Source organism: Macrobrachium rosenbergii, chromosome 3 (assembly GCF_040412425.1).
Source record: "Macrobrachium rosenbergii isolate ZJJX-2024 chromosome 3, ASM4041242v1, whole genome shotgun sequence".
Lineage (NCBI taxonomy): Eukaryota > Metazoa > Arthropoda > Malacostraca > Decapoda > Palaemonidae > Macrobrachium > Macrobrachium rosenbergii.
In genome coordinates, this window is record NC_089743.1 from 31,176,198 (window position 1) to 31,203,533 (window position 27,336).

Consider the following 27,336-nt stretch of genomic DNA (forward strand, 5'->3'; position numbering starts at 1 on the left):
TCCATACAAGAGACCTAAATAAATTACATTCACTTGAAAACCAAGGAATGTAATGAACATGTAGAGGTCATATAGTTTTTTAGCAAGAAAATTTATATAAAATAATTAAAGAACAATAGTGGAATGGAATATACTACTGTATTTACATAATCTTTCATACAAATTAATCAAATTAAGACAGCTCTGGAGATTTAGAATCATCTGTGTAGATTGCATAGTGAGGATCTTTACATCTGATATGTTCAACTGTATATGGTTTATGGTGTTGGGGAGTATAAAGATATTTTTGAAAAACAGAACAGGTGAGCAAGTTATGAGGTCTTCATTATGAATTGAAACAATGCTTCTTAATGAATGCTATTCTAACATGAATACTGCAGTTGTTTTGGACAATATGCATTTTCCTAATTGGTTTTTATATATACAATATGCACATTCCTGTTCAAATGTCAAGGGCTGAGTCTAACAATTTCCATTATGCTAAAGTTATTATGTTTCTCATTCCAGATTCAGTATCCTAATAGATTCCTTCTGAAATCTATAAAAAAAACATGCCTGTTTCTTCTAAGAACTGGAACCAAATATGGAGTTTCTTTATATACAATTTTATGTGATGTTTTGAAAATAGTGTGCACCCAAGTAGAATAATGTCCTTCAAAAGTTTAAGAGCATGGCTATATGCAGTTCCATTCATATCAATGAATGTGATCTAAGTGACATTTCTTCTACCAATAATCCTTATTTCAGCATTTTTTTTCTCAATCAAATAATTTCCAAATGTAACTAGTCACCCAACTACAACACAAATAATACTGGGTGCAAAAATTATACTCTATCTCTCTCACACACACACACACACACACAGTTTGCCTTAAGGTTTGGCGCTTGCTCTTTGCTCTTTATTATCAACATCAATGGCACTGACTTAGGCTAACTTGCAAAATTAGTAAATTTTCCTAAGAGACAAAAATTGTTATCAGTACTCATGGTGATACAACAACAAAATTGTTGCAAGATCTGAAGAAATACATTTATGGCCAGCAAAATGGCAGATGCCATTCAGCTTGAATAAATGTAACACTCAGTAAAACAGCAGATGCCCTTCAGCTTAAATTACTGTAGCCCAGCACATGGGTTGTGAAAACAAAAATGCCAAGTATGACCTACTTGGCAAGGCCATACAGTGTTGTCACAAGAGCAAAATTTTGAAGTCATTATCACTAATGATGTGCAACCTACTAAGTAATGTATGTCAGTAGAAAAGCAAGGCCAGACAATACTAAGGTACATCAAGTTAAATTACTACTAGAAACAAGAATACAATATTAACCTTAAATACTGCATTAATTAGACTCCACTTAAAAGTATGTTGTTCAACTCTGGTTGCTTTCCCAAACAAAGCTCAGGCTACAGAAACCAAACCAATACAATCAATCAAAACACCTTCAATATCAAAGGAGACTAGAACACCTCAATCTTTACTACAAAAAACACTGATTATGAGGTAATTAAAGAGAGACATTTAAAATACCACATGGTATAAAAAACATAGACCATTGGAATCTATCTACCTCAAAAAATACCAAACTAGATATAAATGGGAAGTGGAGATAAGGTTAAATATCAATCATTATGGGATCTTTCACACACAATGTAGCCTCATTTTGGAACAGACTGACAGCTAAGACTGTCAATAGTACTACCAATGGCCAGTCCAAATATAATATACTTCTCTTTCTCTCTCTCCAGTTTTTCACTTTTATGAGAACCTTCAATATAATAATGATTTGTTTATGGGTTTGGGATGATGATATGTCACATACTGTACACAAATATGCAGACGTAGGAGTTGCTCAAGAAATACAAAAGTAGAGTTATGTATACAGTATAATACTTTTCAACAAAGAAAATAATTCTAATTAAATTTTTTCTTTACCACTATAATCTATTAATAGTATCCATTAATAACTATGGCATTTTAACCAGACCAGTAAGTTAAAATTCTAAATTCTTTTCGAGCTGCCATACCAAAAGATCTTTCTAAAGTAGGGAAAGTTATCCACCACTTTGTAAAATATATCATATCTTTCCCAAAAATATGTTTAATTAATGAAATTATTTGAAATAAAGATTTTTTAATACTACCCAGCATGAAATTAGCCATTTGCTGAGCGCAAAATTTTTCTTTATGGTTGTAACCAACAATGAAACTGTCTGTCTCAGTAAATATATGCATGTATAAGTGAACTGCAAGTAAAATATATCTAAAAACTGAAATAATGAAAAGTTCTATGTGCAATGAAGCATAACCAAAACAAAATACAGGCAGTCCCCGGTTTACGACGGGGCCGGCTTACGACGTTCCAAGGTTACGATGCTTTTCACATTCATCAGAAATTATTTCCCGGTTTACGATGCATGTTCCAGGGTTACGACGTGTCGTACGCTGATCCAACGGAAGAAATATGGCTCCAAAATGGCAGAATAATCAAAATTTGGAGGTTTTTTGATGAAAAACTCAATAAAAATGCAGTTTACAATGTTTCCAATACACTCAGAGCATTAAAAGTAAGGTTTTCTTAAGATTCTTAACGATTTTCGACGATTTTTCAGTTTACGAAGCGGCATAAGAACGGAACCCCCGTCGTAAACCAGGGACTGCCTGTAAAGCCATACAATAATGCATTTCTGAGAACTTACATAATGCACAATTCTCTTCATCAGAACGATCAATGCAATGATAGACTTGATCACAATGAGCATCCAAAGGTATACAAGATCCATCTCTGCAACTCCATTCATTAGGGCCACAGACTATACAGATATAAGACTTTCAGCATCAGTTATCAAAAAACATCTTTGTGGTTAATTAAAACCCAAAGCCATCACTAACCCAAAGAACTTTAAAAGCTAAAATATAAAATCAAGAATAAATTAATTTCATAAGTTTTCTGTAAGCCATTTATGCCCTCTGTCTCTATAAAAATTCCAAGAATGGATGAGGGTTCCAATGATTGTTAATTTTACTAGTTTTATTACTCATGTAATTTCCTAGACTTATCTGGTGTTTTTGATTTATCATCATGTCTAAAATGTACTCAATGTCAGTTCCATATCAATGACAAGGACAGAAGTAAAAAATGGATACAAGTTGCGCACTTGAATCACACACACCCAAGCCTCACATAGCCTTATGTTTTGGTATGAAATGTTGACACCATGTCTACATTTACTATAGGCAGAAGATTTCAATTTGATGGATGGCAGAAGAGATTACTTTTGAAAGTGTTCACCACCCTCTATCATCTTTTTCCATTGGCATTTTTGTTTCAGCTGTCACAGTAACTCTTGTCTCATATATACATCAAGTATTCAAGTGAAGAACTTATCTAGACATGATCAAGCTCCTACAAACATCAGTCTGAAGCACCTATCTATTCACATCTATTGATCTGAAATTTTGAATTAAAAAACTGCTTGAAGTTATCAAAATAATATCATCATAAACATATATACTGTAATGCAGTGTATGTATCTATGTATTTAGCCTATACTGTACACTGTGGCAGCACCATGCCTTGTCCCATCTTTGATTTTTCTTTTGCTTATTTCTATCTACTTTTTTATTCACATCATTTGTATTACCATTTGCTTTTCACTTTTGAAACACCTTGTTACTGCCTCTCTGCTGACTTTGACAGACAACATTCACAAGGCACCCTGTGTTTTATGGAAACTAATATATACATATATATGTATTATATATACAATATATATATATATATATATATATATATATATATATATATATATATATATATATATATATATATATATATATATATATATATATATATATATATATATGTGTGTGTGTGTGTAAAATCACTCTTATACATGATTTACATATCTCCCAATAACCAACAGATAAAATGAAATACTAGGCATAGGTTCTAACTGGTTTTGGCTTTATTTCTAAGCCATTAATGAAGGACTAATACAGTGGTAAGAATACAATTTATATGCAAAGAGGACATTATAAACACACATACAGACAGTTGGAAACCAAAAATTCACGCCTGACAGGTGCCAGGGGATGGTGCCCTATGGTCATATTTTCCACTCATATCTACTACCTTACTTAGTATGTATGCATTTTACATACTACTTTTGAAATTAATGGATCAAATTTATACATTTCCTTACTGACATTCATATTCTTACTAAAGTTCTGATTATAAAACAAGACTCATTACGTTTCTTTCCAATCCACGAATAAACTATCTTTTTTACTCCAGCATGACTGAATGATTGTTTTCACTAACAGATACGAATACTCAACAGTTCACATTCCTTATGCTGTTCTTTTCTCTTATCCAATGTTTTTCCCATTTGACCAATGCAAAATTTAATACCAAACTTGCATGGAATGTGATATACACATCCTTTAATGTTGTCAGTAGAGTTCTTTATAAGCAAATGTTTCATTGTTTAATTGTTCTTAAAAGCTACATTAATTCAAAAATTCTTAAGTACATTAGGATCAACTTCCAAATTATTATTATATGATAGTACAAGGAGGTTTTTTGTGTTGTAAGTTTCTTTATAGTTTTGATACAGATATTTTGCTTGTTTTAATGTACTGTCTATTATTTCATTTACTTGCCTGCAACCCTAATCTTACCTATTTTGTTATCAATGTATTCAGGGTTACATTTATATTATGCTCTTAAAAAATGGATGTGAACACTGATTTCTTGACTTAATGCTTTGACCAGAATAAAAATAAAAATTGGAAAACCTACCACTATTTCTGCCTATGTTCAATTTTATTCTGGCCAAAGCAATAAAGCTAAGAAATCACTGATAAAACCCATGCTTTCAAAAGCATTACATATATGTAACCTTGGATACACCGATGATGAACTTATAAGATTACGAATACAGCCAAGAAACTGAAATATCCTAACTATATTAAACAATGCATTAGAAATGCCAAAAGTAACTCGTTATCAAAACTAAAAAATTTATGACACCAAAAACCTGTGTGTACTACTATATAATAATACTCTGAAAGTAATTCTCCCTCTACTTAAGAATTTTGGAGTTAATGTAGCATCTACAAACAATAAAACAATGAAACATGTTTTTATAAAAAACTCTCTTGACAATACAAAATAATGTGCATATAAAATTTAATGTGAGTTTTGTATTAACTTTTAAACTGGTCAAACTCCTTTCACTGTATCATTCCCTGGGTCTACAAATGAACTGGAAGATTTCCTACCTTGCCCTCTTCATGCAAATCACTCACTTAAAGAGATATATATTCAAAACTCAGAAGGAATTGTTAAGCCTTTCAGAGGGAAGTTTTGTCTTGCTGCATCCATCTACTAGTTTTCATAAAGGTCGTGCCCAACACCAAAGTCCTGGCAGGCAGTGATCAGTCACATGGTTTCTAACTCCAGCTGGCCAGCATATTTAGAAATGAATCAGCTCACAGTTGGGGCATTCACTTACTGAATCTTCATGTGAATGGTTCTTGGTTACATAAGAAGCCATACTGCCATATCAACTTTTTGGGGTAAAACCTATTTTTATTGACGTCCAAACATTTGTGACATCCATAAAGGCCATCCTACAACTACTGGGTGCTTACCTCAGGAACTAGGGGGGGCTCCTGCTTGGAGTCACTTTGTCTGTTTGCACAAAAATCTTTGTTTGACCAAAGGAGCACAGCATTTTGATCATGCCAATATTCTTTGTTGGAACTTGAAAAATGGTCACTGATATTCCCAGCATTAATTTCCTAATCATCCCATTACAGTGCCAGACTCCTCTAGTCAACCTGTTTGGAACATCTCTTACAGATAGGCTTCCCGACTGTACCTGGCAGCAGGAGGAATAAATAAGATGCTACAAATGTGGGGACAACCTCAGTGTCTGTGCTTCTCCCCCTTTTTGCTTGCTTTGGTATGTCCTTGTGAAGTTCTGGCATCACCAAATTTGAACACAACTCTCACTGTTCCTCTCTGACCCCAAGTGCATGCTTCACTAGCCTATGCACTGAATGCACTGTATTTTCAAAATTTCTAAGTCATGAAATTCCAGGAAAATCAACCTAACAAATTAGTAGGACAGTCAGACATGGCAAAATTGAAGACTTACCCATACTGTACTCTGGAAAGTCCTGTATTAAAAGTCCTCATAAATCTAAGAGCCGCCATCTTGGAAAATGTGGATTAATTTCAGCATTTTCATCAATAACTTCTAAACTGTCACAACTATAGAAAGTTCACAAGAATTCAAAATTATTCCTCATAAAAAATGAACTGTTTTTATACAAAGTTTTTTTAGTGTAAAATAAGTTACAAAAGTAAATAACTAATTTTTATAACCACCTCCAATTTAAAATATTATGTGGTTAGAAAAATAAATATACTGAATAATGACAACTAATAATTAATATTTGTTATATTTATATTTTTGGGAATATTTGCAATCATTTAATTTGGTGTCTAGCCTCCATAGTGGCATTTCACCACAGAAGTTTTGACTGGTAGTAGTTCAGAATTACTCACAAAAGTTACACAAAATCCAAAAATTATGATTCTGCCTTTTAACAAGATTTTGATAGTCCTCCCATTCTGGAAATAGTTTAGTCATTTAAATATTGCACAAAAATAGTGACTTAAGCAATTAATAATAGTTTATGTTATACATTTCTTGAAGTATTTCACAATTTAATTTATTCTATACATTTCTTGAAGTATGTCGCAATTCAACATATTCTCATACTCCTCCAGTAACATTTTGACTAAGGAATTCACACAATTAGTTCCTTGGCACCCTCTACACATCACTGAACAGAGCATACCAATTTGTAAGATTCTGCAGCCATTGTTACATGCCTGCATGCAGCTGCATGAAATTAAAGTCAGATTTAGACACTGCTGCTTCTTTGGTGGTGGGTCTCAGTGATTCCTATATTGTAAACCAATCTCACCCTATAGAATCCAGGCCGTCTCCTTGCCATTCTTACATCTGCAAATACTGTATGTGTTGCTTTGCAGTTCTATTGGTTGGAGGTAGGGAGGCTGGTTGACAAGCTTTATCTAATTTCTTTTTTGTCACACTCTAATTATACATGAAATATCTTAGCTTACCCAATGGCCCTGATTTTGATCAATTTCATTTTAGGATAAACTTTCCCTCATTAGCTTTGATAGCTTTTTTACAAGTATCCTTCTCATTGAATATTTTAATTTCCTCTCTGAAAGTCTGGTTGGTTTGTAAAAGCTGTAGTCTTCTAATTTTGCTTTTTTTTGTACAATGCCTATATTGTGTCACACCCGGTAATGGCATGAACAAACACAAAATTTTTATTTTTATTGTGCCAGATGTTCATTTAGATAAAGGAACAACTACCTTGTGCTGCAACTGAACACCAGAGAAATTTCTCCACTGCTTTATTATGTGTTAATGATGAGTTTGCTACAAGCCCATTTGAGAGGTTTGCTAATTGCCCAGATATCTGACGAAATATGTTGCACTCTTTCAGCTAGGTAATAAATTGCATTCACTAGAATCTACTGAATAACAAGATTTTCCACATCTCTTTCCTGTTAAAGCCTCAGAGATCTAAAAGCAGGATGGAACTGATGACACCCATATCTAAAGATCAGAATCTGTTATTCCCTAACCATGCACAAGTCAACATCTAGCTTTAAGATAAAGTCTGCTCAACGCATATACAGTATTTTTTATTCTATTGAAGAACTGTGTCATGAAATCCTCATTTTAAGTCAATCTAAAGGCTATTAAATGCACATAATTTTTATCTACTGAATACTTATGCCATGAGATTTTTCATAGCACAATGTGTTCTGACTGCAAGACATTTCTGAAATGTGCACATGTTACAATATAAAATTCTATACTTTGACTCTACATACCTTTATTTTTTATCCTACAAAATGTTACATACCAGAAATTTTGAGCTTTTATGAGGAATAACTTTGAAATCTTATAAAATATCTCTACTGTAGTGGTTCACAAGTTATTAAAAAAAATAAAAACTGCCACCATTTTCCAAGATGGCTGTTGGAGCACAGCTTGGATTTATGGACCCTTAGTATGCTCACCAGACTGACATTCAGTACAAGGAAAATATAGTGTACCAAGTTACATGAAACATACAGGTCTCCACGTTCTGCTCCCCATAGGGGTTAGTTTTGCCAGTGCACATCAGTTGGTGCACTGCAGACATTATTCAAGGGTGTTAGAAGCGTTCCTTTAGCCTGAGCTGTATCCACTTTTAGCCTTTTGCTTTACCTCCATTCCTGCCTCCCTTCTTCAGTCTTGTTGTCCAACAACTATAACTGTTTCTTATTGGTGCAACTTTGGGGTTTTCTTTCAGTTCCACCTTTAGATTCTTGTGCCTCTTCTTTTACTTTCTGGACCTCTTTATCTTGTTGTCAAACTGCACAAACACTCTCTTTTCACTGCCTTAAATGTTGAGTGGCTTATAGTGCCCCATTGCTTGAGCTGACAGCCTTAATTTCATAGATCACAATCCACTTTGCTATTTATTAGACTGAAGATTGATGTTTTTAGCCTAAAATTCTTCAAATATAAGTGAACTGTGTATACTTATGTGTTTGAATGTTAGTATCTTGACGCATATTTGTGGATATGGGTCTTCTACCTTCAGTAAATGTGGGCATGAGATACACACTCTTGATCCAAAACAAACAGTTATGTCAGGCACTGTACTAATGTAGTCTGAATGTAGGAAACAGTAAATTTGTTTTAGGCACTTCTCATTTTTTCTAAAATATAATCTCAAAAATTAGAATTGTAATGTTTGTATCAAAAATAGTTTTACAGATATCTTAACCATGACATGCAGTATTTGTATTTACAGTATAAGGTCTCTAAAAATCCTCTGAATGATTATCAATATAAATAATTTGAAATTTTCTAATTACACCAAGGCAGCTTTCCAAACATTCTATGATTATAATTATGTTTGGTTATCCAATGTTTCCAGAATTCCCACAAAAATATATTTTGTTAACCAAATTGTGCACAACTGTACACAGAATACTCTTTCCAAACAAATTTTTGCAAAATTTTACATTGTGCTTACTTCTCAGAAAATCTTTTCATTTCTTAATTAAATGCCCTATAAACACCAGTGATAAAAGTATAGGCAAATTTATTCATATTCCATGTAAGCAGGACATGCCATCATCATTGCCTCCACTGTGTGTGTGTGTGTGTGTGTGTGTGTGTGTGTGTGTGTGTGTGTGTGTGTGTGTGTGTGATGCAAGACATGTCATACGCACTGAACTACAACATAGTATTAATACAGGCAGTCCCTGGGTTTTGTCAGACTCAGGTTATGTCACTCCGAGTTTACATTGCTTTTCAAATATATTAAAAAAAATTGGTTCCAGGTTACATCATTGTCTTCCTCTGCAAAGAAATGGTAAAAGTACACACAGCTACAATATAAAGTCAAAATGTGGTGTTTTTTTGGATGCACACCACATCAGAATGCAAGTAAAATACTGTACATCAGTACACCAAGAGGGTTAAAAGTAAGGCTTTCATCACTTTATTTCTCATTTTTACACATTTTTCTTGTGATGTTCCAGGTTATGTTGTTTTCCTGGTCACAGTGTGGCACCGGAACAGAACCCCCAACTTAAGCCGGGGACTGCCTGTATCATTTTTCTAAATAGTATGCACAAAAAGTTAAGCTTATTATATTTGAAAAGTATTCAAGAAGTATTAATAGGTTTCACATGTTCATTATAAAAAGTTTTTGTTAAACAAGATAACATTACTGTATATAAAAACTTCTGTTTTAGACTCTAACCTGAACTACAATCATCTTCATCTGTATAGTCAGGGCAGTCATACCGACCGTCACATCTTCTGTCCTCTGGGATGCATGACTCATCTTTGCATGTCCATTCACCTGGACTACAAGCTATGTACAATATGGTTAGTAATGTTTCAGCTCTAGTAGGCAATCAAGTCTTCCAGCATTCATTTGATCGTGATATATAAAATATTAAAGAAAAAGTACATGTTAATATTTAGGAAAGCCCTTGTAAACCTATTAAAAATATGCCCATAGAAGCATAAAACTCTATTACTGTGTAACCAAACTATGCCAAACACAAGAGATATGTACAACTTATTACATGACTCACACCAAAGCGCTATATAACCTACCTGGAGTTGGAGGACAAACAGCTTCATCAGTATAGTCAGGGCAATCATAGTAACGATCACAACGTTTTTCTTCTGGTATACAAGACCCATCAAGACAAGTCCACTCCCCAGGAGAACATGCTATTATGTAAAGAAAGCACAACAGTAGGGCAGATATCCTATGCCTTCCAGAACGAACGACTAATTATAAAATGTTATATATAATACATGCACAGCATTTTCCATGCGCAACCCACATCTCATGAGTAATAAGCAAATATAGCCATGTTTTACTAAACTAGGAAAAACAATGTATTCTGATTGCCAAGAAATGTCTTCCACTTATCTATAAAGATAAACATCACGTATCAATACAGAAAACTAGATTGTGTGCATGTGTGAAAATCTTTTTACTGTTGGTAGGAATATAGTTAAGGTCACATCCCTATATAGTGCGGACTATAAGAAAAGTCAGTTAATTGAATACCTTCAATAAGTGCCACATTAACACAGCAAAATAAATCTCAGTATTCAAAGAACAGAAAACCAAATTGAAAACCACAATGTTCTAACATACAAAACATACTAACATGTAAAGAAAAACAAAATCACCTCTGGGTACACCAACTCACAACTAGCTTAGCATATTAATGAAACTATTCAGCATTCAATAACCGTAGCGTTCAAGGGCTCTGGAATACATCATAAATAAAAGCAATCCGTAACTCATCATTCTAACATTCCAGTGACATCAACTTATGAATTATTAATAACTAATTCCTTTTTTGATATTATGACACAATAGACATAACTGTGATGGAACAACAATGACCAGGAACTTCTTAGGCAACTTTTCCATGGAATATCAGCATGCATTTTCCCAAAATAGTTCTCCTTTGGCAAGCTATGAAAAAATGGTTTGGAATACTGAAAAATGTTCTCCTATTTAACAAAACTATGATTAAATCCTTTTGGATTTACTGTATATACCAGCATATAAGGCAACCTTTTAACCTTGAAAAACCTCCCCCAAAATGGGGGTCATCTTATACGCCGAGTATAAAAAGCAAATTTAAATCCTGCCGAGATTTTTAATGACAAGCTAACCCCTGAAGTGTCGATAGTTGTGTCAATAGTTAACTACCATCACTGTAAACAAAACTGTAATAACGGAAAAACCATAGGTAATTCAAGTGAATCACTAGCAACACAACTATTGATACTGTAAATTACCATAATTAGACGTTAGGATAAGTGAGCTCTCACTTTGTTACTAACTTTATCCAGAGTGCCATTATTATAAGGCAATAAAATTAGACAATTTTGCTATTGATATTTATCATACAATGCCCTTTTAACAATGATAGATAATTTGAAGTTACCGAACAAGTAAATCGGGGTAGTCTAACTTTCTTGTTTACGAAAATAGCTGTGTTCATAGTTCCCAGTCATGCTTGACTTACAAGTCTTGTTGTTTACTAAAGGCCAATATTTCCTTGGTAGTATTTTATAATCAAACTAAAGGGTTTGTGATAGCGACAGTTCCCTAGTTAATCTTAATTTCGGGGTTCTTTCCAATATTAAAGGAATACATTCATGCGGATCTACTGTACTTCCAATGAGTATTACTCCGTCGATAGTGACGCTGAGCATTTGTAGTGATGTTCACTGTACATTTTTCCTATGGGAATACTGTACAAAAGAGTTTTTCTGTAATGGTGAGTTTTGCCATACAATTTAAAATCTTGACACGGATTTCACACATTTCTGGTACGATAATTCCAATAATTATTGATTTTATTTATGTACCACTAAGTTACATCAGCTATGGTGTTATTTAATCTAATAAATTGGTGGTCGTCTTATACAGTGAACATACCTCTACACATACATTTTTACATGAAAAATAGGGGTTGTCTTATACGCCAAGCATCTTATACACCAGCATACAGTATACAGTATATGTCATATCGTAAGTTTTTCTACCTCAGAAGCAATGACTTTCACCATGAACACCCTAGCCTAAGATACACAATTTCCTTTCACAAAAATTCTTTTACATACTTGATTATACAGTGTTGCACTCTAACCAATAAAAATTTGCAAGGTATACTGTAAGGTGACAAATATTAACTGATACAATGTAAATTGACCATAAAGGTTAGTATGTCCTGCCTTACCCATACCCTAAGATATCATCTAAACTCCTTGTGATGCGAACGACACCATGCATCTTGCAAACAAAGCAGGAAAAATTATCTCTACATACTCTTATTTACAGACTTACCGTTAGGAGGACAGTTCTCTTCATCACTACGATCAAGGCACTGGGGTTCACCATCACATCTTTGATTTAAGGCCACACATGAACCGTCTCTACAAGTCCACTCTTCAGAATTGCACCCTGAGTGGATCATGAGCAGGAAACTTACACAGCATTCAAACACAAATTGCACTCAATAAGGCTTCTAACATTATTTACAGCATACAACCTGACATGCAATTACTCAAGTAGAAATGTAATTTTCCTAAACCAATGATGTAATATATGTATAAGTATATATAAATATATATACAGGCAGTCCCCGCTTACCGGCGGCATCGGTTAACAGCATTTCGGTGTTACAGCGCCTGGCTAGCAACATTGTTAACTGGATTTTTGGTGCCAGCAAGTGATTTTTGGCACTGGTAAGCAGTTTATTTATTACCAATAACCAGTTATCGGATCCGATAACTGGTTAACAGTGCTGTTAAGCGGTTTATCAGCGCTATCATAACCAATTTTTGGTTATTGGCGATTTTCTGATAGCAGTGCTTGCCGGGAATGGAACCCCTGCCGTTAACTGGGGACTGCCTGACATACATACATATATATATATATATATATATATATATATATATATATATATATATATATATATATATATATATATATATATATATATATATATATATATATATATATATATATATATATATTATATATATATATATATATATATATATATATATATATATATATATATATATACATATATATATAAAACATACCAACCAGTACTATGTTCAAAGATCATTTGTCTTCCCATAACATGCTAGGTAGTACATATCAGTTTGCCTTGATTTCAGATGTTATCCCAAATTCCAAATGATCAGCATTCAAATGTACTTGAGAAATTCTTGTCTGCAAAAATAACTTAATGTGAATGCATCTATAGGATGCATTTATTATTTTGCATTGCATTAATATTATCTTGCATTACTTAATGGTGGAGAATCAACCAGTTTGGGAACACTGTGAATCTCTACAAGTCCATTCAGTAGGATATCAATATCTTTAGGAAACCATGCATTACATCAAGTGAGACCCATTAGGAAGCTTGCTGTTCTCATATACTATGTACAAGTCTACAGAATCAACTGTAAGATGATACTAATTGCATAATTCACAAGGAATATTTACAATGCAGTGTACACAAATTCTCTGATATATATATATATATATATATATATATATATATATATATATATATATATATTATATATATATATATATATATACATACATACATACACAGTAGTGCATATAATGGTGCAACATGTATGTAGAACAGAATCGTGCACAACCAGCCATTTAAATTCAATGATCTTCCTAGTTTTAATATGAAAGAAGAGTTGGCCTGAATAAATTTAATAAAGAATTGAATTTTGAACACTATAATTTGTCAGAGTTTCTACCCCTCTATTAGCCTCCAGTGATCAACACTAAGAGAGGAAGGTTGCCTACCAATTCAGTCTAATATAAGTAAGTCTGGCTAAAAACCATTACTGTATCCATGTTTATTTATGCTGGCTGCAAATACTAATATAGTAATATTTGTGAGAGTTATATCAAGGCAATTGTAAGTTATGTGATACTTAAAAGAGATTATTTCTGTTACGCACAGGTAAAATCCACAATTTAAATATATTCAAAAGCAATGTAAGTTTTAAAAAATACAAATCACTCATTTAAATATATGCTTCTGTCATTTCAAAATATTTTCACACTACCTGTACTTAAAAATGAAAAACACATGAACCCAAATTGGCTGATGAGACATGAAAAGGCTACCATAACCCTTGTTTGTTAAAGTATCATGTTGCCCAAATCCATTAAATAAAATTCTTGTGAAAAAATAGGTAAAAACTGTTAACTGTATTGTCCTTAGTAGACAATACAGAGAAAGATCATAAACCATATTCTCTCAGCCTACACAAACTGTAAAACTAACAAGAATCAGGTTTCCTGTTAAGTTCATCTGAGCAGACTACAAACTTCCATACTGCAACTGTAACAGCAAATGAAAGCAAACTACATCACTTTTAAAGCAATGCAAAGTATGAAAATCTAACATGTCTGAAACTTACTTTTGTTCCAAAATGTTTTTATGCACCTTGCTCTCTGCTTGCAAAATATGTAAAAATATATTTACATTAATTAGCCAGTGCAAATTGGGTTTTGTTATGATATACTGTACTATTAAATACAGTTCAATACATGAAATCAATAAAAAAATCAACTACAAATGAAGAGAAATCTAAAAGTTGATGAACTCTTACAGCTACAGTATTTAAGGATATAGGTTATTTTGAAGAAAAATGTACAGTGTACTGCCCATCAAAAGTTACCCTTCATTGTTATATGTATCACGTGTTCTAAGGGTATTAATAAGAGAGTAACCAAAGTCTAGTTGTCATTCTAAAGCTACTAAAAAATTGCAAAGCATATCCGCAAGTCCATACTCAAAAGTATTTCAACCCAAATCTCATGAACAATAACCTTTAACAAACAATGACAACTGCAAACTTTTGTACATACAAAGTCCTTACATGAATATAAGTGTTAATGAAAGCCCACAAACAAAAAATCAGGAACAACCAAGGGTAACCATGTACAGTGCATTAATGCTATTCTACTTGAGAAAAAGTACAGGCATAATGTATCACCTCTGGGGCAATCTTCCTCATCACTACCATCACGACAGTCAGGATAGCCATTGCAATGTGCATCTCCAGGAATGCAAGATCCATCTCTACAAGTCCACTCCGTAGGACGACAGGCTATTTTGAAACATCAAAATTTCATGCATTAAACTATCACATACTATAATGTGATTTAAATAAAATATTGTGCATCATATAAAAAAAACACTGTTTCTGAACTACCAGGGTTATAGATTCTTCTGGTAACAAAGAAGGCTAGGTGCATTCAGGCAATGTCTGCATACATTTAGATGAAAAAATCTCATCACATTTTATAAGTGCAAAGGAGTGCAGTGCTGAACATTAATTTAGCTGATCTATTAACATCATATGATCAATCTACATTAAATATGTCTAGTCCCCAAATGAGAATGAACTGCCTACATGTATTTTCATGATATGAATTTAACAAGAAAACCAAAATAAATTTATGCCACAGTAGAGACAAAAGGAAAACAATCCTTTTACTGAAAAAAATATGAGCAACAACTTATGATTATCAATTTCTTTACATTCACAGAACATACATTCTTACTCATACAAATAAAAAATACCCAAAACAACTCCCTGATGAGGGTACTGTACCACTTTTCAGTCTTCAAAACCTAAAAATTTGCCTTGATCGATGTAAACTGTCAGTGTCAAATTCTTCAAAAATTCTTCCCAAAATCCTCTTAATGTACATTCTGTAGCAATGTATGTATGCATTGTCTTTCTAAAACTTGTAAAGAGGAGCAAAATAAAATAGACAAATGTGGACAATAATAATGAAAATGATTAGATTTTTTGAAGGTTGAGAAAATATTCAATTAAACACCATTCTCAGTAGGTACATTCTGAATATATACACAAGACAGAGACTTCAGTAGTGCAAAAAAAAAAAAAAAACTAATAAACCCATGATAAAACAATCGATATGGATTCACAATAATATTGCACTTCACCATTAGCAATGCATATTGTAATGTGTTTATTTATTACTAACACCACACAGTTTAACCTCCCAGTGAATCATAATTCTTAACTATCATGGTTCTGACCTGAAGAATGTTTTTTTAAAAGGAAAATTTATATCTTACCAATTAATTGTAAACCTGAAACAATCAATAATTGGCAAAACACAAAATGTTGAAGATTCTGACCAAATTTCACGATTTTACATTTACCAACATTTTAAATCTGGAAAATCACATTTTCTTTGAATAACTTTGCTTCATCTACTGTATTGGGTGTTCTGTGCATTTAAAGGCTATCTATGATTAATTAATGGGTTTGTGTACAAACTTGCCTTCCTGTAAAAAGAATATTTCCCTTAACACAAAACTAAATCCACACATGTATGAGGTATATCTGTACAAGTCCACCCGATTATGTACTATAAATCCTGACAACATAGATCAGTTGTTACAAAATACTAACACTGTCTTCTCTTTGTATACAGAAAAATATTTATTTTCTCAATGACTAAATATTCCTTTACGATGCAACTGAAGATCATCTTAACAAATTCACACAGCAAAGTCTGCTTTAGCTCACCTGGTTGGCAATTCTCTTCATCAGAGTAGTCTGGGCAATCAAAGTATCTATTGCATCGACTGCGTTTTGGAATACACAGCCCATCTCTACACCGCCACTGATCAGGTCCGCATGCTACATAAAAGAACAATATTTTTTGTCATGCAGTGAATATTTCATTATACTAACAGTTACCTCTATTATATATTAAACTGGTTCTAACTTCAAGCAAAAAAAGAAAATATCCAACCACATGCAATGATGCACAATGTAATGTTAAACTGTCTAGTAGGTCTATACATTAACAAAGTTCTTAACAATGCAAAGTTAAAGAAATTGTATTAAGTTGCGGAAAAAGAAACAAACTTGAAACCAAACCTTAAAACATTAACTTAATAAATCTTAAGTGTTACATTCAACATATACCATTTCCTTAGTTCTATTTTGAACATAAAACTCATACAGTGCCACAGTAATCACTAATTACATGCCTAAATACATTACACCATACTGATGAATCACACAACTCAGTTGCCCATGCAGAAAAGCTATTAACGCATGTTCTTACATGCAAAAATATATTTGTAAAACAATTACCCTTTCAAAATGGTTATGGGATATGACTGCATCAACCATTATCACTTCTAAGTATCAGTTACAGTACAAATATGAAGAACATCACTGTAAAATACCTAAACCAAGAGTTACATTGTTGTTCATGCCAAGCTTCACGACAGACAAAAATAAAAAAATAACAAACCTTACATGATGGAAGCTATAAATACTTAGGTTTAAAAAACACTGAAAAAATTTCAAAATCATCATACAGTACCTTGCTTTCCTTATGATGAAAAACGAGGCTAAAATGCAATATATCTTGATGATTACACAAAATCTTTCATCACCAAATATTAACATTACAAAAACAAGACAATTTCTTTATACTGTATATACAAATTAAACTTACCTCTATTTCCTCCAGTGAGGTGAAAACAAAAGTTCAGGATGAAACAAACTTTTTAAGTCAACATAAAACTGATTAGGATTGCAAGTTACCTCTTGGATGAAAATGCTAAGACATTCTTTCAAAAATAAAATAATTAATATCAATTTCCCTCTTGGGGTCTGGTATGGAAAAAATCAGGTTTTCATGATGAAAATACAGAGCAAAATGTGTTTGTCGAGAAAAATATTTTAGCTAAAAAATGCACAATTATATCACAAAGGTGAGAAAGGCATTGTTCAATACACACAAAACTTACGAAAACTTCATAGCTCACTAAATGGAAAAATATAATCTTTAAATCATTTCCATTGCACAAAAAGAGCGAAAGGCAGTAAAACGTTAATTACTGTAATGTGTTCACATTAACAAAATCCAAATAAACTGCATCACTTAAGACATTCTTTAGATAAGTAACACATTTGCAACAATTCTTGTAATTCTTGCTATATGGGTTCCTGCAGAGCAAAAATACTAACAATAAAAGTTGACTAAATAAAAACCCATGTTCCATTATTATGTCACAACCTGCATGATGTACCTCATTATTCAAAACAACTTAAGAAACTACTTATGTAGTTTCTATAAGTAGCAAACCACTACAAATATACAATACCTGAATTGGTGGGCCCTGTCAGAACACTTCAGTGAGCTAAAAAGGAAATAAATCATTTTTGCACTTTAGTAAGATCATACTTACGGCAATCAATTTCATCTGACTGGTCTTGACACTGGGTGAGCCCATCACAACGGTAAGCAATGTCAATACAGTCTCCATTCTTGCACATGTATTTTCCTTCTGGGCACCACTCACCTGCTGCCAAACAATTAAGAGTTTATTTTCTACGCTAATCACTTTACATAACTACAATGGACAAATATTGAGAATTAATAAGCATTTTAACATAATTACGCCACAGATAAGCTTTAAAACATGGCAACTGATATTACGAGAAGATGCAAATTCATTTTATTAACATAACATGTTTATTGGAAAGAGAAGTTGAAAAGTTTAATATTCCATCAACATTTAGATGGTACTGGAAAGTTTTCTTCTTTATAAATCTAACTGTCTATCAACAAAAAATTACTTTTCTCTCAACAACCTAAAACTCATCATGCTCAGCAGGTCAGCACTAGAATTCTGTCAATTTTGTGACTGTGTCCACCTGGTAAGGGAAACTACTTATAGTTCTAACAGATGTTTCTGCCCATGTCTACGAGTTTTTTGGCACCCTAGTGTTGAATTAGTACTGCATGGGACTGTTAAGCTACAAAAATGTGGCAGTTCTCATCCCATCAATAAAATGGAATCAGTCCCCATCAGATAAAGTCAACATACTGAGATGGAACTGATCTCGGTTGATCTACAGAACTTTGTAGAAAGATGCAATGAAGCTAAATTCACAGATCTGCTGAGAGAATTTCTAACAATCTACGACCAAATAAGAAAAAACTAGGCATCTCCTTTTGTTCCAGTGCATTTACTATTCCTTTCAAACTAATAATGAAGAAGACCTATTATTTAACCATAATAACTAAGCATAACTACTTCATAGGATCTCTTAAGCCTATAAAGTTTTTTGACTGATACCCGTTATTTTGAGCCGCTTATCAACAAATGTATTGCATTCAAGGGACTTGGTAAGGATTCTAGACCAATCTTGATATCTTAAATGGAGATTATGATGGTTTATAAGAAAAGGATTTACAAATATTTTTTTCCAAACATGGTTGTTTATGGTATTTTGTTTTCCAAACAGCCTTTCCTCTACAAAGCTAAAATTATGCAATGTGATGTCTGTTCAAAATGGCTTTGCCTTAAACTGCTGACTGTTACAATTTCACTCCTGTTTCCATCCTTCTGGTACGGTTAATGGCTCATGAAAAATCTACCTCTAAATGCTTATACTGTAAAGGTTACTTGGACTCAAGACATTTCCTGACAACCAGTAAGCCATTATGTCACTACTAAAGTATTGTAGGCTTAGTAACAGGCAGCACATTTATTGATAAAATTTCAAGTGTAAGGAATTGTGTCTGTTTCCTGTTCTACAAGGTAGTGCCCTGGTACTTTTTTTTTTATCAAAGAAATGGCTCACATGCTTGTAAAAAGTGCAAAAATGTTTGTTATGCTAATTCTTATTGGTTTCTCTACCTGCTATTCTCTCATTGTCAATTATTGATGTACAGATGCATGAAATCTTTTAACCCCAGATGGCTATATTTACATGTTAATTTCATTTTTTTATCATAATAAAAAATATGCATTGGCTAAATCTCTATAAAGGGCTAATAACACCTATTACTGTGTAGGAAAATTGTACTACAAAGCATGGTAACTTCAAGTGGGCAAATAAATTATCCAAAAATATTTCATTTTCTCTCTCTTTTTAAATTATTAAATACTACTACAAAGCATAGTAACTGCAAGTGGGCAAATAAATTATCCAAAAATATTTCATTTTTGTCTCTCTTTTTAAATTATTAAATACTGAAAAGACAAATTCTTTATGCATTTGTTTCCTACTTTTGTTAATTAGTAGGGCTTATTTAAAAACTACCTGATGACTCATCAAATGGTCTTTGCAATTTAGTGTGCTAAGAAAGTGTAAGAAGATTGGGAAACCCTGGTCTAAATGATAATTGTCATTGATTGAAAAAGTAATTCATTACTTCAAGTAATTCTGTCTTAAAAATGAAGATTCCAAAGATGTGCTGATATCCTTTCAGAAAAAATTTCAACAGTCTTAGAACAAAATATCTGAACTATATGATACTAATGACATCTTATAGCTCTTCGTTGGGTGAGTCGGTAGAGCTGTGGACTGGAATGCGCTAGGCCGGAGTTCGATTCCCCGGCCGGCTGATGAAGAATTAGAGGAATTTATTTCTGGTGATAGAAATTCATTTCTCAGTATAATGTGGTTCGGATTCCACAATAAGCTGTAGGTCCTGTTGCTAAGTAACCAATTGGTTCTTAGCCACGTAAAATAAGTCTAATCCTTCGGGGCAGCCCTAGGAGAGCTGTTAATCAGCTCAGTGGTCTGGTAAAACTAAGGTATACTTAATGATATCTTATACTGTACTTAAAGAGAGACCTCATGGGCATTGCATAGCTTTTTGGCAGTATCAGATGATAAAAATGAAAGCACTGAAAAAGATATCTTGGTCATATACTCAGAATGATTGAATACTGTTACCTATGACATATGAATTTTTTCTGTACTTTTGCATTATTGAATCATGGAGTGGGAATAATGTACAGGTTCATCCAGCTAACAGCCTTAGTCTGGCTGAATTCAACTTCAAATTCTATTGATTACACCAATTACTGGTCCATTCCAGATCTTTGGTAATGCTTCCCAGTAACTTCATTTGGTAAACAGATGGAGCATATTTAATAACTACAGAAAATGCTGCATCACCTGCATAAAGTTAAGTATTTCAATATGTGTCGCAAAGAAAAAAAAAATTGATTCGTAGACCACAGCTATTCCATGGACCTAGCATTAGGAAACCATAAATTCAGATCCTAGCTGGAAACTATTCTACCTGACCATTTTTATAAATTATATTTCAACAGAGCATCTACTATTGACTTTAGGACCTGTGCCTCTGTAATTAGTACAATACCTATTACTTGTATAACATAAGCATTCATTTTCTATTATCACTGTAACAATGCCCATTACTAAAGTCTTTAATTTCCTTTACTGTAAAACTGTGCAAGGGACTTACCAGCAACATTACTGATACAAACACTTTGGATCTTAGGAGAGACTGAAATACTAATTAAAAGTACTATGCACAATTACCTTAGTTTTTTACTAACACTGCTGTTTATATTCACATTTACTGAATTTTTCACACTGAATAATCTACATATTATTCCTCAGTGAATTACATTTTTTTCACATATTATTAGGTATTCTATTTTGCAGAAGCTTACACTGGAACTTCCAAGCTCTTCTGGGATTGCCCGGGTGAATGATTCCATATTTTGAATAACGATGACTATAATTTTTTTGGACAGAATTTCCCATTAAGCAGTTAAATGCAAAAATGAATTCTATGTAAGCTTTCTGTCCCAATTTCATACTGGTCCAAATCTTCATCCATGCTATTAGCTTTATTTTCTGGCTCTCTCTTCAGAGGTTTGTCCTACTTCTAAACTTCAACATTTTACTATATACCATAAAAAAAGTATGAAGATTCCTACAAAATACATTCTTGAATGACAAGGAGGATGACTTAATTGACTTCTAACAAATTTTCAAAGACTGCACTGGAAATACTGAAACAATCTCTATTGCAAATATGCAATATCAGATCATTTCAATGCCAGATTATTTTCTGAAGTACTGTACACAGTTTCCAGGGGAGGGGAAAAGACATCTTTATCATGGCAACTTACTTAGCTAGACAACTTCTTTTTTCACTAATAAAGTCCATAATGATTAAAAGAATAATAGTTCAGGCTGCTAACCAGTCCAATGTTAAATAACAGATGTATTGTCCCAAAGTACTTCTTGCACAAAAAATATTTAGCTTAAAGCAAGTAGCCATGATATAAAACAGGATGGAATGGTGTTAACGATTATACTTCACTTTCAGTATAGTAATGTTACTTTTCCTGGCCAAAAATATGAACAAACCATTTCCAGTCACCATAAACACACTGCATAAATATATTTTCATTATGAAAGATGTGTAAAAATGGAATTTTTCCATTCTCAAAATATTATCAGTTTCCTAAAAATGTCAATAGTGGTAAGGCCATTCCAATAAAAAAAAGGAATTAATACATAAAAAAAATATTCCTGGAACAAGGCTAAAAATTAATGTAATCCATTCTAACAAATAAACCCCTTGTACGACAACTAATTAAACTTACTACAATGATGTTAACCCAACTGCATGTTACAATATGACATGCTAACTGAAAACTAGCAGAGTGAATAGAAGGATAAAGATCAGTACTATATTCTCATCAAGTGATTGAATGTCATGGAATAAAAAGGCATAGGAAAAAAGTTTTTGCCACTGAATACGATTAAGACAAAAAACTGTTAATTGTATCTGCAATTAAACACATGAATGACAAAAATTTTAAAAGATATATATAATACAGTATATACATGTCATCCTAAATATTGTACTCTACCATGCATGTATACTGTAAAATCATGCTTTCAAAAACAAACAAAAATTTCATTAAATTAGTTAGACATAGACATATTTACAGCCACATGAAAATAAAAAGCTACTTACCATAATGAGGGACGACGCTTCCATATTCTTACCAGACTTTTTTAATAAGGTATTTCTTTTAATAGGGGCAACTTCACAGAAAAACAACCAAGCAGTCACTCACATATCTATCCTATTACTGCTACACAAAGGAGGAACTAGCTTTGATAACATTACAAACTGACAGCTCAGGTCTCCTCAATAGCAAATTCACTTCCCTTGCATATATGGTATTGCACTAAGTAACTTAGACACACATATCTGCCATTCCAAGATATTAAGGCCTAATTTTCTAATAATAACTATTATTCCATATTCTAGCTTCCACTTACTCTTACATTTACTTTCAATTTCTCTTATAAACACTTCAACTCTCCTGCCAGTCTCTACAACCTCTTCGTGTTACAGTAAATCACTAGAAACCACTTCTACCATGTACAACCTGCCACCTACATTCACGGAGGTTTTATTACCTCCTATTTTAAATGCAACATGAAAATTACAAAAATTAAACATAACACCAAACCAATTACTTTTCAATTTAATTTGCTTATATAATTTAAAATTTCATCCAAAACCTTCTGCAGGCTAAATAAAGAACTGCCTGCATCATACGTGTTCAACACAAAACAACACTACATCAGTTCTATTTGAAGCTTCCCTAGAGTCATGCATACCACATTAAGCTTTTCCCTCTTAATGTTAGGCCTTTCACATAATTACTTCATAATACTGTATATACCTAATACCCATAGCCTCTTTAACATTTAAACGCATATGGAAATGTTTTCTTCCACCAAGATTTATGTGATCAGACTTTTTCTCATTCCTAATTCTTTCACACAGTTTCCACAGAATACCATGTAAAATATTGCTAAAATACTTTTCATACTACCAATAAAAGAGAAACAAAAAGATTTCATGGTAACTTACCAAGTGGGTTGCCAAAATATTTTGGCAAAATTGTGTGAATTAATCCGACAAAAAAATAGATCATGAACTCCTCATAATTAAGATAAGATAATGACTACAGATATGAAAAAACCTCAAGCAACTAAGATAATGATTATGGAAATAAAGACCCACAAACATGATGAATATGAATCACAGGGGTCACAGAAAACCTATTGCAATAACCAAATTTCTTACGGCATAAAACACCAACCAATTTCCTATATTAAAAGTTAGGGACAAGCACAGATCATCTGGGGACAAATTACAAAGCTGGAACAGTATACAGCTTAAAATACTGTACTTATAACAGCATCTGAGTACCAGTTACAGCAACATTTAGTATCAAGTTGAATTAAATAAACTGGAAAATACAATGATATCCATATATTACAAAATCTATTTGAGACCTCTCAAAGAAAACAACAGGTAAACTCTACCCAACCAAACAAAGTGTGTGCTTAAATTTCCAACCTCAACTCTTCACAACTAACCAACAGAGACAGATCACAAAACAAAACCTCTGGAGGACAATATTCAAATTTTACTTACGACACTGGCTCTCGTCAAAGCCATCACTACAGTCATTAACCCCATCACATAGTCTGTCTTCAGAAAGACAAGTGTCACCACTGTCACACTCGAACATTCCTGACCCTTCACAGCCTGTTTGTATGATTTTTTATGAGGGGAACATTAGTAAGACAAAACAAATAATCCTCATCTTTCATATATAATTCTTCAAAAGAATGAAAACCTGAATGGTTTATCAAAAGAACGAAAACCTGAATGGTTTACTGTATCAAATATGTAATATTTATTACAGTAAGAGATTGAACAACTGAATCTTATCTGTTTGTTAAAGTCATGTTAACCAATGAATTCTCTAAAATATGTATACAGTAATTGTAAAGAAATATTCATAAGAATATAATTTATGTCAAAACACCAACTTCAATAGTCTAATTTACTCATGGGGGATTCTTTGTCCAAGTGCTTGATATTTAAAATCATACAACCATAAACTCTAAAACTGCAAACATAAGATAAAGAACAGCAAAGAATATCTAAATATTCCACAATCTATCAATTCACTCAATACAATTAATTTAATTGCTGAGATTAGTAAATAGGCCTCTAACGCATGTTTAAATTGTAACTAAAATCTCCTCCAAATATTACTCTACACTTTATCAGCAATGTTGCAGTTAAACAAATTCATCTTCATCTCACTCACAGTTTAACTCATCTGTGTCACAATCCTCATTGCCATCACAAACGTTTTCTTCTGGAATGCACTGATTATTTCCACAAAGGAATGCCCCACTGGAACAAGCTGATTGAGATTTTTTTATGATGACACAGTTATCTATTACTAAACATCTTCAAAGACTTGTTATAATAGTGTATATTACATCCAATAAAAAATGCATACAGTACTGTATGTATGTACTGTGTGTGTGTGTGTGTGTGTGTGTGTGTGTGTATATATATATATATATATATATATATATATATATATATATATATATATATATATATATATATATATATATATATATATATATATATATATATATATATATATATATATATATATATATATATATATATATATATATATATATATATATATATATATATATATATAGATATATATATATATATATATATATATATATATATATATATATATATATATATATATATATATATATATATATATATATATATATACACAGGCAGTCCCCGGTTATCGGCGATCGGTTTTTACAGTGCTTGTCTAGCGACGACAATAACCCGATTTTCGACACCAAGTCCCGGTTATCAGCGCTGATCCCCGGTTATTGGCGCCGATATAAACTGGATACCGGCACCGATAACCAAGGATCAGCGTTATTATCGCCAATTTTCAGTTATCGTCACACTGTCGGAACGGAACCCGCCAATAACCGGGGACTGTCTGTATATATATATATATATATATATATATATATATATATATATATATATATATATATATATATATATATATATATATATATACAGGTTGACCATCACTAATCCGGCATCGTTGGGACCTAGAGGGTGCGGATTAGCCATTTTGCCGGATTAGCCATTTATTAGGCTAGAATACACGAAAACCAGTAGCTAAGCACCTCATCCTAGAATTAAAATATCCGATAAATCAGTACAAGTTGGTTAATAAAGAAAAGACAATTATCAAATACAGGTAGTGCTCGAGTCACGATAATTTGACTTACGATATTTCGAGTTTACAATGGGGTTAGCAATTCATACCGATACGAAAATATTTAGGAAATATTTTTAGATTTCGCGCAGGCAGCGAGAGAGACCAACTTACAATAGACCAACTTCTTTTCCTCCATCTCTTTATTCCATCTGCTAGTTAAAAAAGTAAAAGAGAATGATAAAAGTATTGTTAGTAACGTTATACTCTTGCGTAAATGTGTAGCAAAGGTTAGCCTAACTTTAGCGCTAGCGTTCGGGCTATCGATAATTTCATAACAAGCAGGTTTATATAAACTTTCCAAGCATATTTAACAGTTCACGCTAGGGTTTTTTGACAAGCTGAATCTAAAAATCCTACCCTAACCTATGCTTTTCGCTTTAATTAAGGCAGAATCCTAGCCTAAATACGGGTAGCGGTATGACGCGCCCGAGCCATCATTTCGGACACTAAAAAATATATGAAAATATTAGTTAAGCAGGACTAAATTTTGTGACTGCAGTAGGGCAGGTACTTATCTTATTCCCCGTTGACTGAGATGAAGACTCCATGCCAAATAAAGTTGAAATCCTTCAAATTACGCCGGAAAAGAATTTACCACACATATCAAAAAGTGCGGCTAGATAAACATTGGGTTGGCAATATGCGCATGCGCAGTAGATGCGTAGTCGCGTTTTGACCCAATTCATTCGAACTAGCCACGGAAGCGCAAATGGAAAGGTGTAACCAGTGGAGATGTTTAGCCATGAATTGATTCATCAATGCGGCGGATAGGGGGTCAAAGTGCAGACCCCCCCCGCGACCTGATATCCTATCACAATAGTGACAAGCTTCCGTTAACCGGAATGAATACGTGCCAACCCTGTGCTATAAGTTCTCTGATAAGGGATTTAGCTGGGGCACTGCCTAAGGCAAAAAAAAGTATATCTTAGTTTAACCAAACCACTGAGCTGATTAACAGCTCTCCTAGGGCTGGCCCGAAGGATTAGACTTATTTTACGAGGCTAAGAACCAATTGGTTACCTAGCAATGGGACCTACAGCTTACTTGTGGAATCCGAACCACATTATAGCGAGAAATGAATTTCTATCACCAGAAATAAATTCCTCTT

The 27,336-nt window shown here is 33.0% G+C and overlaps 1 protein-coding gene across 1 annotated transcript in view; it reads right to left on the bottom strand.

The window, feature by feature from the left end:
* Positions 1–27,336, bottom strand: part of trol (terribly reduced optic lobes) — a 1,293,721-nt gene that overhangs the window by 659,327 nt on the left and 607,058 nt on the right. Inside the window, exons 15-23 of the mRNA XM_067129897.1 lie at positions 25,212–25,310; positions 24,527–24,640; positions 18,471–18,587; positions 16,789–16,902; positions 15,217–15,330; positions 12,515–12,631; positions 10,249–10,368; positions 9,887–10,000; positions 2,701–2,814 (exon numbers count right to left, since the gene is read on the bottom strand). Coding sequence (XP_066985998.1) covers positions 2,701–2,814; positions 9,887–10,000; positions 10,249–10,368; positions 12,515–12,631; positions 15,217–15,330; positions 16,789–16,902; positions 18,471–18,587; positions 24,527–24,640; positions 25,212–25,310 — 1,023 coding nt within the window. The remainder of the gene's footprint in view (positions 1–2,700; positions 2,815–9,886; positions 10,001–10,248; positions 10,369–12,514; positions 12,632–15,216; positions 15,331–16,788; positions 16,903–18,470; positions 18,588–24,526; positions 24,641–25,211; positions 25,311–27,336) is intronic.